The 12,409-nt window shown below is 46.8% G+C and overlaps 2 protein-coding genes across 2 annotated transcripts; one reads left to right on the top strand and one right to left on the bottom strand.

The window, feature by feature from the left end:
- Positions 1–598: 598 nt before the first annotated feature.
- Positions 599–7,548, top strand: LOC114001769 (intracisternal A particle-promoted polypeptide). The gene is made up of 8 exons (XM_027747228.2): positions 599–934; positions 1,018–1,449; positions 1,758–1,913; positions 2,585–2,752; positions 3,522–3,659; positions 3,983–4,105; positions 4,731–4,951; positions 5,760–7,548. Exons 1-8 carry the CDS (start codon positions 625–627, stop codon positions 5,982–5,984), a joined length of 1,773 nt encoding a protein of 590 aa, XP_027603029.1. The 5' UTR covers positions 599–624; the 3' UTR covers positions 5,985–7,548.
- A 606-nt stretch (positions 7,549–8,154) lies between these two features.
- TMEM69 (transmembrane protein 69) lies at positions 8,155–12,222 on the bottom strand. The gene is made up of 3 exons (XM_027747230.2): positions 11,788–12,222; positions 11,158–11,220; positions 8,155–10,533 (listed from the first exon to the last, which is right to left on the bottom strand). Exons 2-3 carry the CDS (start codon positions 11,200–11,202, stop codon positions 9,817–9,819), a joined length of 762 nt encoding a protein of 253 aa, XP_027603031.1. The 5' UTR covers positions 11,203–11,220; positions 11,788–12,222; the 3' UTR covers positions 8,155–9,816.
- Between the last annotated feature and the right edge of the window lie 187 nt (positions 12,223–12,409).

Below are 12,409 nucleotides of genomic sequence, written 5' to 3'. Positions count from 1 at the left end.
TGACTGAAGGGAATAGGACCGAGTGACAGAAATTGTGAAGACAGTGAATAAGTGAATAAGCTATCGGGGGACCAGGTTTAACAACAAGCAAGCTCCCCATGGAGCAGGCAGCGAGCACAGGGTGGCCAGAGGTGCCAGTGGGGGTGCGCAAGGACTCTTCATTTTAGAAAGAACATTGAGCGTGTCCAGTGAAGGGCAACAAGGCTCGCGAAAGGTCTAGAAAACACGCCTTATGAGGAGCGGCTGAGGGGTGTGTGCTCAGTACACGGACCCTCAGCAACACAGAGCGCCCTCAGCACACAGAGAGCCCTCAGCCCACAGAGCGCCCTCAGCACACGGAGCGCCCTCAGCACACGGAGCGCCCTCAGCCCACAGAGCGCCCTCAGCCCACGACCCCTCAGCACACAGAGCGCCCTCAGCCCACAGAGCGCCCTCAGCCCACAGAGCGCCCTCAGCCCACGACCCCTCAGCAGCCCCAAATCAGAGCACGCGCCCTGTCCAGTCAGCGCGGCCTCAGCGGGGCGCGCGCCCCCCGCGCGCACGCGCCCGGGCGGGCGGAGCAGGCGCGTGCGCGGCGCGGGGCCGGGCGGGAGGTGTCGGTGCCGCCGCCGCAGCAGCTCCGCGATGGCGGCGAGCGCCGGGGCGGGCAAGGGCAGCGCCAGCCCCAGCTCCAGCTCCTGCTCCAGCTCCGAGCGCCACGCCCGCCTCCTCCTGGCCCAGATCAACCGGCTGCGCGCCGGGCAGTGCTTCTGCGACGTGCGGCTGGAGGTGGGCCCGGAGGCGTTCGCCGTGCACCGCCTGGTGCTGGCGGCCAGCAGCCCCTACTTCGCGGCGCTGTTCGCGGGCGGCATGAAGGAGACCGGGCGGGACGTGGTGCGGATCGCGGGCGTGGAGGCGGGCACCTTCCACACGCTGCTCGACTTCATCTACACAGGTGAGCGCTGTGGCGGGGGCTCGGGGCGGGCGCCCCGCGGCCGCAGGCTGGAGCGGGGCCCCGCTGTGGTTTGGTGCCCGCAGGGGTGGTGAGCATCGCGGAGCACAACGTCCAGGAGCTCATCGTCGCCGCCGACATGCTGCAGCTCACCGAGGTGGTGGAGCTCTGCTGCGAGTTCCTCAAGGGGCAGATCGACCCGCTGAACTGCATCGGCCTCTTCCAGTTCTCCGAGCAGATCGCCTGTCACGACCTGATGGAGTTCACCGAGAGCTACATCCACGCGCACTTCCTGGAGGTGCAGGGCGGGGAGGAGTTCCTGGCGCTCACCAAGGAGCAGCTCGTGAAGATCCTGCGGAGTGAGGACCTGAGCATCGAGGACGAGTACCAGGTGTTCATAGCGGCCATGCAATGGATCCTGAAGGATGTGGGGAAAAGAAAGAAATACGTCGTAGAAGTACTGGAGCCTGTTCGATTCCCTCTGCTGCCAGCACAGAGGCTGTTAAAATACATAGAAAGTAAGTGAAAGAACGAAAGAAAGGATATCATGTGAGCAAGCCATGTGTTTTTTGGAGTTACTGGGCTTTGATGGACTTTTTTTTACATTAATAGCATGATGAGTGAAAATACTTATAGCAAACGAGTTCTATTTTTTAACAAACAAGCACAGCTTACTTTAAAAACTTGCTTTTCAAAAAACCATATAAAAGTAGGCAACCTTGATTTGTCTGCTGTTTTAGGAGAAGCTATTAATTTTTCTACACCTGAGTTGCTTACTGCCTCTAACTTTTCACTGTGCCTTTTTTATTCTACTTATTTCCTCAAGGTATTCCAGATTTCAGTCTTCGGGTGGCTCTGCAAACTCTGTTGAAAGAATATTGTGAAGTCTCTAAGTCTCCCAAAGAGAACAAGGTCAGCAGTTTTCTGCAGGCTTCTAAAGGTCGTCCCCGGAGGAAAGCCAGGAAGTACCTTTATGCAGTAGGTTAGAACGTGGCTGTTTGAACCTTGTAAAACAAATGAAGTAGTATCTCGTGTTACAGTACTGAAGAGATACTGGATTTTTTTTTTTTTAAATCAAAATATATAAAGATAGCAAAATGTTTCATCATGGCTGAGTTACCATGTTAGCTGGTTTCTGCTTAGAATTGCACAGAAGTCCAGCATTCGTGTTTCTTGTCATTATGACATGGCATTCAAAGCCCAGATTTGCTGTCTAAAAGTAATTTGCCTTGGGTGGAAAGCTGCAAATCAGCAGAGGATTTACCCAGGGTTCGCTGCTGGAATGGTACATGCAAATCCACTGCACCCTTTGTTCTTCTGAGAGCTGTAGTTTTCTCTGTCCAGGATACTTTGGTTCATGTGATGGGCTACTTGAAATTGCAAGTTTTCAGCAAAGCACATCTCTGTGTTTTATTCAAAACATGAATTCTAGTATTTGTAGCATTATGGTGTCAGCTGAGCACAATTACCATGACCCTCAAGCCAACCTGTCTTCCCTGTGGGCTGAAGAAACCAAGCTGTTGTCAAAACCCAGTTCCTACTAAAAGTGGCTAAATGGCTGTTACTGTAATTTTTTTCGGTGGTTTAGCTATAGGAGCACGGGGATGAGCAAGAAGCTGTTACTCAGCCACGCTCTTTCCACTTACTTTCCAGGTGGGTACAACCGACTGCAGGGAGGACGCTGGAGTGACAGCAGAGCCCTCAGCTGTGTGGAGCGATTTGACACTTTCAGCCACTACTGGACCACAGTGTCCTCTCTCCACCAGGCCCGGAGCGGGCTGGGGGTGGCTGTGGTGGGAGGAATGGTCTATGCCATTGGAGGTAACAGCTCAAATATGCTTTCTTTGTTACATGGGTACCGGAGAACTCGTGGATGGGGATTTTTTTTAAATTATTCTTCCTGTAAGTGGTTCTGAGGAACCCAGCAGTAGATAGTACAACTTTTAGGTATAATTGGGGTTCCTTCGTTCTCTGCCTTGGTTCTCTACTGTCACTGCTCTGTGAATGTCTGTTTGGGCTCCTGTGTTGGCCAGTTTTTGCTAAGCTGCTCTCCCCTCATGGTGTAGCAAATCAGAGGTTACCATACGGCTTTGCATACCCCCACTAATGGAATTCCTTGTCTCACTTGTAGTCTGGCAGAAGCCCATAGCATAAAAGGCAGTAGCACAGGACAGACCACTTGTGGTCTGCCTGCCTGGAAAGGCTCGTTATGTGTGTTTGCACAAGGATGTGATGAGTAGCTCTACTAGCCCATCACTCAAGAATGCATATGTGGACTGGTTTTGTCACCTCAGAACACATTCTTTGGTCCTGAAAACCCTGGCAGTTGTGCTGCAGAGTAAAAGATGTGCAGCACATCATGTGGTTGTTCATCCCTCTGATGTTTTCAGTAACGTTTCAGGGAACTGTTGATGAAAGCGGTTCCTAGTGATTATTCAGTTCTGGGTATAAACAATGCTTTTGCTACGTTGGCTGTTTGGCTGAAAGATAGATCTTGTATTCAAATGTTGCCTGTCCTGGAAGGAGTTGAAGAATGTTTCCATATCTGCAAAACATTTCCCGTATCTCTGTTCTTGCTCTTATTATGCAGGTGAGGACAACTCGATGATTTTTGACTGTACGGAATGTTATGACCCTGTTACAAAGCAGTGGACAACTGTGGCTTCCATGAACCATCCCCGCTGTGCACTGGGAGTGTGCACTTGCTATGGTGCTATCTATGCTTTGGGTAAGTTCTCTTTTTTTTTTTTTCCCCCTAAGTGAAGTTAATTTTAAAGATTCATGGAACTTGCAAAGCGATTTGATCTTAAATATTACGTCTCAGTGATGCAAATTTGCAGTTTAGGTTTTGAAAACCAGCTGTGTCCATAAGCATTAATATACCAAATCTTTGTGGATTAGTTATTGTTTAGTTGTAACTTATGTCCATTGTAGACTGACTGCGTGCTGGTTTCAGAATTTGTCCTGGAACAGTGCACTGCATGCTAAACATGCAGCTAACACACAACTTCATGCCATTAAATTCTTTCCTGTGTTTGCTATTATTTGCAGGAGGTTGGGTTGGAGCAGAGATCGGCAACACAATTGAAAGATTTGATCCTGAAGAAAATTGTTGGGATGTGGTGGGAAGCATGGCTATGCCCCGTTACTGCTTTGGGTGTTGTGAAATGCAAGGTGTGTATTGTTAAGTTTGTATCCATAAATAGTTCCAACAGCTGTTGGATTTTGAAGCTTTATGTTTCAGTCATGAATTCTTACCGTTGTCTTGTACTGAGCTGTCAGTTGCACGTGTTTGTGCTTCGCTTGTTTGCTCTTCTAGTACCATATTTCTAATTCTACAGAACTCAAAGACTATAAAGTTCTCTCTTGTCTTCTGCCTTTTATCTCATGAAAACAGTTTTTCCTGATACTGCTTTTATTTACCTTCCATATTTGGGTTTGTGTGTGTTTCTTTGTGACAATCTGAAGAGTTGCTACAGGTTATTTTAAGACAGACATGTCTAAAGACTTGGTAAATAAATGTGCCTATTAAGTATTTGATTCAGGCCTGGTCAGCATTTGCAACCTTCTGAATTCCTTCCCCTGGACTTAATTAATTTTTGCTTTCATCAGAGCTTCCAGTGTTCAAGCCCCAAGTTACTCATGCAAAAGCTTTACGTGTGCTGCTACTGAACAAAAGGAGGTTTTTCTGTCGCTCTTAAGCCATCTTAACGTCAGGCTGAAACCTTTGTTGTGACAGTCATTTTCTGTCTTTCTTCGTATTATGAAACCTAAGGGAGGAGAAATTCTGTCCCTGCAGGTTTGATTTACGTTGTTGGTGGTGTCAGCAGTGAAGGAGTAGAGCTCCGCTCTGTCGAAGTCTACGACCCGATATCCAAACGTTGGTCTGAGCTCGCTCCGATGGGCACCCGGAGAGCATATCTTGGTGTGGCTGCTCTCAACGATTGCATCTACGCCGTGGGAGGCTCCAGTGAATCTCAGGATGCACTTGCTAGTGTAGAAAGATACTCATTTGAAGAGGTACAGTAGAGTCCATTCCCTTCCTAAATGTAGATTGCATCAGGTTTGTGTAAGATGCTGTAGAGGTAGCCTGCTTCCTTTCTTTAAAAAGAAAAAGCTGGAAATTCCATTTCCTTTTCACTACTGGCTGGTGATCTTGAGTGAAACAAAGCTTTGGTGATCTCAGGGTCTATCCTAACTAGTTGTTGTGGTTTAACCATGCACAGATATACTGTAGGTTAGTAAATACTTGCTTAAGGTGAGAGGATAGATTCCTCCTCTTCAGTAGAAAGGTCAATAATTTGAATAGAGAGAAAAAACTCACTGAAAAGTTGAGGATCTTTCTTCTGCATCAAAATGGTGTTTCAGCATGACTAAAATAAGAAATTATTCCTGACTGTTATTGCTTATGTTTCTATGATGCTGTTTAGAAGAGCAGCTACTCTTAAAAGCAGAACATAATCCAGTGTGCCAATCTGCTTGCTTTTTGAATTCAATCTAGTTTTCCTTATTTCCCATTTCAAACTGTACCATTCTCTATTTTGGAGACAGACTGCATCTTGCAGTGACTGAAGAAAGGGAGGGGCATTGTGTACAGACAGTATGGGATCTGCTCTTTAGTGACTAACGTGATTTGGACCCCTCGTGAAAGTGTTGTCATTCCTGGCTTGATAATCCTCTTGGTACTGTACACATACCATATTGGAGCCTGTGAGGTGCATACATAGTGTTCTTCGGATATGTTTCAGCCTTTAAGCTTTAGAAGTTATTTGGTCAGAATCAGGGCTTGCCCTAAAACTACTTGTTGACTCTTTCACCCTCTCATTAGGAAAAGTGGGTTGAAGTTGCTCCGATGAAGATCCCAAGAGCTGGTGTGTGTGTTGTGGCTGTGAATGGACTCCTCTATGCCTTGGGAGGCCGAGCTCCCAGTCCTGATTTTGCTGCTCCGGTAACCTCTGACTCTGTTGAAGTTTATAACCCTCATATGGACAGCTGGACTGAAATTGCCAACATGATCACCAGCCGCTGCGAAGGAGGTGTGGCCGTGCTGTAAAACACAAAGAAGAAAACTCATTGGAGGAATGAGTAAATCTGTCTCCTCAGATCTCCGGTTTCATAGGCCAGAAACCTTTTTTAACACAGGAGCTGCAGCGGAGAATTAGATCAGAGGGATTTTCCTGAGCAAAAGGAAAAGAAAGCCCTTCAAAGTAAATTGGCTTATCCAGTGTCTGTCTTGGGAAGTATTCTGTTAAGAGTAGGGATGCCTCTTATAACTGGATTAAGCTCACTGAAATAAATGGTGAATTTGCCCCGTAAAAATCTGAAGAAATAATTCCAGCATGGTAGAGACATTAATCAGGTTGTTAACTCTCTCACGTGCACCCAAGCTGGCATTTTAGCTGCCCTTGCAGTCTGGAAGGGGGTTACTGTGGACAGCAAGGAGTTACCTGGAGATAAGACCAGGTGGGCAATTTGGATGGCATTAGTTGTCTTTTTCTGGTGGAAAACAAGGAAGAGAAGGTAACAGGGGGGAAGCTTGGTGTCTCTACTTATGACCTTGATACATTTGAGCCTCTTTTCTGCTCCTGGACATAAAATATGAATTGGATATTTACTTTCTGGCTACTCCACTCACTTGGATGGTGAGCGGCTTAGAATTTCCTATTTTTGAAGGTTATCCTTACAGTTCTAATAATGTCATTCCACTTAAGCATTGGCTTTTCTTCTCAGTGGTATCAGCTATGACAGTAGAGCTCCTTTCTGTGTAAGCTCTGATCAGTTTTAAATGGAAATGCTATTCATTAATTTGCTGTTCTCTTTAGGACTGCTCTTAGTAAAAAAAATTAGGGAAGGCCTTTTTCCCCCATTTTGTTTCCCCACAGTTAAATGTGCTTGTACCCTGTGTGACACATGCTGAGACTTGGCATTGGAGTATTTGCTGTTCTACAAGGCACACACGTTCACCTTCACTACATCTTGTGCCTCTTCCAAATTTGAGCCAATGGAGCTTTCTGTGATAGAATTAGCTGCACTCAGCATTAAAGTGATGCTATCAGTGTGCTCTTGAGGAGTTTGTATTTAGCTTGGATACATCTAGTAGAACAATACTACTAGGAGTTTGGAGTTTTTTCTAGATTCATTTAATTAACAAATTTGATGTTGCTTTTTGCACACTTGTGATTGCATTTTCTGCACAGCTGTGGATGATTTGGATGGAGCCTGAAGTGAGGCTGCTTGAACTTTGATAGACAGTGTTATTCTGGAACACAAAACCACAAGTGGAATGTCACTGAACAGGAAGCCTGCACTGTGTAGACAAAGGAGCATTCATGCTGTCTAGGTCAATATCCCCTGTGTAAAAGTAACTAATTAATACAGGAATCAAATCCTCCAAGGTGAGTGCTGCAGGTACCTTAAGAATCTAGGTTTTAAAATCTGACATAGGGTTGGGCTAAAACATGCTACGTGATGGAGAGTTTCTTTCTCTGATTGTTCTATAACCTTGTGTGTGCTTTTACTTCAGAGGATTTCTTATATGTCTGAATTAATGTCTATTTTTTTCAAGTATAAGCTTGTATTAAACAGCATTTCATAATAAAATGTGTTTTCAGAACTGACTGTGGAATGCTTTTGAATAGGTTGATACAATGAGTTGTATCACTGCCACTTTCATATAATAGGTCCCTTTTTCTTTTTATTGAAAATCCTATTTTCCAGTAGAACATTAGAAAAAGGTTGGTTATAAGTTGTGACTGTTTGAATGGTGCAAGTAACACCTTTCTGCAGTAGAACATTCACGTCTCAGTGTAAAATCACTCAGACTTCCTGGGAGTCTGGCTGCCTTGCCAGCTCTATTCAGCTCTCTGTGGGATGAAATTACAGGTAATATTTCTTGGGCATTCTTCTTTACATTTCAGGGTCTCTTGTGGAACCATTGGAGGAATACCTTTGCTGTATTTTATTAGTTTGGGAACTAGGAGTTCACTTCTGATCCCTACCCCTAAACTTCCTGGTTTAATGGAGCTTGAGGGAGCCTGCAGTTGTGTGGAGTTACCTTCTCCAGGTTCTGTAGCTGATTCCATCATGTTTGAATGGAACTTGGAAGCTGATTGGTTATGGCCTCTGATACTCAGCACATCTTTCACTGAATCCAGCCAAAGGCAGGACTCTACTCTGGATCCATCTTAAACAATGACATGTGTGAGAAAGAACAGAAAAAAACATTTTAGTTCGTAAGCTCAATTTTATTTCCTTTATATTCAGAGAGCAATGAAGTATATTTTTGTTTCAGAGGGATGATGCTGTTAACATACAAAAGTTGACAGGTTGCAAAAGTGATGTACAGAGCTGCTGTTTCAGCAGTATCATACAAGGTGGCTCTACCTCCAGGACAGGCAGGCTTCTTAAACCTCTGTTCTTTGCAGAATGAACAAAGTTTAAGTGACAATATGTGCTTTAGTCCGGGTAGAACAACAAAGGTTAGTGATTTAAACCACTACGAGGATCATCTGGTCCTAAAACCGTGTGTGGACGTCACTTTTCAGCTTTCTTGCATATTATACTGTACTTAAAGACTTACAATTAAAAGCTTACAATAAACATGCTCACATACAATTTCATAGCTTTCTAGAGGTACCTGAGACTAGAGAAGAGAATCCACATGACTTCTTCCACTAAATGATGTGTTAGGAAGACTGAAGTACAAACCATCTGCTTCTGCAGGGGTTTCAGTAACAGGCCCATCATGGAGGGTTTGCAGACTACAAATGCATCTGTACCTGTTCTGGGTGCTCAAATGTACGGGTTCTTAGGAGGGACAAGACACAAACTACTTTCAATCCCTTAACCTAATCCCTTAGTGCCAGCACTGGAGTCCTTGTGTCCTATTGTACCTCTGTCTGTGTGTATAACATCAGTTTGCAGTGCTTTAATTTAGGAGTGTGACAGATCTTCATGGCTGTGTTGCATGCAGCTTCCTTTGCTGGGCAGCCCTAATTCCAAACAAAACCTCAGAGCAGGTGGCCCACCTATCCTTTTTTATTTCAGTAAGCCTGAGCAGGAAGTTGACCTTCTGTCTTCTCTGGTGCCTTGTCAAAAGATACAAAGCTCCCCCTTCAGCTTTCCCCACTCCAGCACAGCAACTGAATGACACAAATTAGGTGAGTGCTGACCTTGGCTTGCCCTGCAAACAAACCTCACCTGTCCTTTCTAACTGACTCTGCAGAGCACTTCCTCACACAGCATCCCTGGAAGTGTTCAGGCTGGATGGAGCTCTGAGCAGCCTGGTCTAGTGGAAGGTGTCCCTGTCCACAGCAGGGGGGTTGGAATGAGATGATCTTTAAGATCCCTTCCAACCCAAATGATTCCGTGATTTTCAGCACCTTCTCAGGCGAAATAGGAGTCCTGTTCCAGAACACAGGAACTGAACATGGATGTGCTTGTGCACAGTTCTCTGCTGCTGCTGCTTTAAACACCAAACTAGAACTGCTTTCACCTTGTTACTGTTTATGACCACACAGTTGACCTCCCCACCTCAGAACATGATCACACATTATAGTTAAACCAGATACTTTAATAATTCAGCCTACAGCAATTCATACCCACATCATTTTGAATCTCCATTTGAAATTCCTATGACAGCAATATCTCGTTAAAGAGTGATTCCTTATTCCATGGATAAGGACAGACTCCCATTTACCTTGGAAGTCATTGCTATTTGCAATCCTTCCCTCCTAAACTAGCTCGAAAGTCAGTAGGAAAATCAAGTTTGCTTTGAGAGTAAGCATCTTGATCCCTGCCATCATCACTTCTAAGCAGAAATCAGTTCTTTATTTCTCCTGGAACTCCATGCAAATATCTTACTGGCAGACAATATCTTTTCCCTATTATTTTGTGTTCTGCCATTTATCTCTGCCTTCAAGTCTCTGCACCTCGAAAATGAGCTTCAGTGCTGCAGTGGCCAATAGGGATAACACCATCACCACTGTTCCCCACACCCTCAGTCTTTTAAACCCTCTCGGGTAAGGGGGAAGAAGGGCAATGTCATAATGCAGCGCTATCCCCAAGGCCATCACCAGCATCACTGCTCCCAAGGTGGCATCCTTGAAGAGCAAGGCCTGCCAGGCAAGCACAGGAGGAACGACACTATTAGCCAGGTTCAGCCAGTCCGGCTTGGCTGGGCTGTTTTCCGGAAGGGCAAAGCCCCACCTCATTCCCCCCAGGAAAGAGGCTGTCACAGCACCGTATGTGACCTGAGCAAAGGCCACCTCAGGGTAGTAGGTGCCCTGGATGACCATGGCCAGTGGTGCCATCACAAAGGGAACCAGCCCCCCCAGGCTCAGGTAAAGGGCCGGCTTGGGAACGTCCTTCAGGGATTCCTTGCTTTTTTCGGATTCTGTCTCAGATTCTGGAGGCTTTTTCTTCTTGGAGACGGGGAGAGAGGTGTGAAAAGCCTGGAGCTGGGTTGCATAAACTGATGCTGGTTTGAGGCTTGGAGGTCTTGAGAGAGGACACACATCCCTCCGGAGCCAGAGGCCGAGGGAAGACCAAGTTGTCTTATTCTTTGCACGGAGCAGCAGCCTGGGACCCGTTAACTTCTGGAGCTGCAAGCATAAAACTTGTCCTGAGCACCACACAATGCAGGCTTACAGACCTGCAGTTACCTCAGCCACCTATGGAATATTGCACCAAGTGGTTTTCCAGGTCAGGTCACATCACAGCTGTCCCTGCTCTTGGATTTCAGGTGTTTTTAACTGAACTAACCAAGGTACCCCATGCAGCTGATGAAGAGCAACTGGGCTCTCCAGAGTGAGTAAGAAAACCTTTACTCACTGCAAAAGGTTTGTACACCCACCCATCCTTCCCCCCACACACGTGTTCTTTAGGCACTTTTAAGATATATCAGTCCCTTTCAGGACAAAATGTAAAATAATTTTCAGCAGAAGCAGGACAAGGTCATCTCAGCAATAACTACTATCCCCTCACTGCTCCATCAAAAAGTGAGAGGAAAAACGACCTTGAGACAATAAAATTTCATTTTATAAAAGAAACAGCTTTGCCTAAAGGTGCTGTAGGAACCAGGAGCTCTCCCAGAAGAGCTGACTGATAAAACAGCTGGCTACTTCAGCTGAAACCCACCTTTTTTTTTTTCAAAGCTGCAGTTCATATCTTTTCCTATTTTACTTCTAAATAAAAACAGAGAGCAAAGAAAGGCTTCAGTAACTTACTCTGAAAGATGTGTGGAAGCAGCATCGTTGTATGAGAGGAAACATATTTGTTTTATCAACGTCCTAAAACCAGAAAAATTCAGGAGAAGGTCTGAAACTGATGAATAGGTGAGTTTGTCTTATGTCCAAAGTCTACACTTATCAGATGCTTACCGACTCTTACAGGTGTATTTTAAAGAAATATATATATATATGTTTCTTCATTTCTCCTGGAACTCCACGCAAATACCTCATTGGCAAATAATATCTTTTCCCTATTGATTTATTAGGTTCTGTTCTGCAATTTATTGCTGCCTTCTCTTCTCTGTTCCTCTAAAATAAGCTATAAAATATATAATATATGTACTCAATCTGTACGTGCTTCGTTTCAGGCAGCTTTATGAACTGAAGCGGTAAAGTTTTAATAAGTGTTGCAAGAACAGTTTCTGGTTAATGAACGGAGTATCAGGGAATAGGTGACGGCTTCCCCTTCATGGATCGTCTCCTTTTCAAGGGATAAATGGCTGCGCACAGCTGATAAACGAGCAATTCCTCACATGAGGAAAAAGCGATCTTCAACAAAAGAAGGAGTGGAAAGGCCATCCCATCCCATCCCAAGCTGCAGGTAAGCTCCCTGCGGATGACACTCACCGGGGAAGGCAGTTCCCAGTCCTGCTGCTCCGGGGAAGGGCGGCGGCTCCGCACGGCCAAAGTCCCCGCACAGAGGGAAAGGGGAGAGGAGAAGCCTTATATCCCGAAAGAGGAAGGAGCCCCGCTGCCCACGGGCACCGGGCGGGAGTCGCCCGCACTGCCGCCCCCCCGCCCGCTCCCCCTGAGGTGGCTTCCGGTGCCCCGGGAAGCGCTCCGGCGGCGCTCAGCGCTGCCGGTCCGGGCGGGAACGGGAGCGGCCCATCGTGTTCCGCTGGCCCGAGGAAGGCCCAACCTGAGCCAAGGGCAGCAGCGCCGCTGGCTCTCAGCCCGAGGGCCGCGGTCGGTCTGGCAGAGGAGCAACAGGGGATTCTGCCGCCCGCGGGGTTGCGGGGCGGCGCGGCCGCTCCTCCTTTCTAAGCATCTCGGCAGTGGGCCAGCCTCCCACAAGTGGACTACAGATCCCAGCCTGCCTCGCAGCGCGCCGCCCGGCCGTTCTGTGCGCCGGGGGGCCCGTGGCCTTCTGGGACGCGTAGTCTGCGGCGGCTTCCGACAGGCGGTGGCGAGGGCGGTGCGCGGCACCGCCTGTGATTGGCGGGGCGGGGGGCGCGCGGCACGGGGCGGG

This window comes from Pipra filicauda, unplaced genomic scaffold (genome assembly GCF_003945595.2).
Source record: "Pipra filicauda isolate LSUMZ 115617 unplaced genomic scaffold, ASM394559v2 scaffold36_size6622888_pilon, whole genome shotgun sequence".
Lineage (NCBI taxonomy): Eukaryota > Metazoa > Chordata > Aves > Passeriformes > Pipridae > Pipra > Pipra filicauda.
This window is presented reverse-complemented; position numbering and strand designations above follow the sequence as displayed.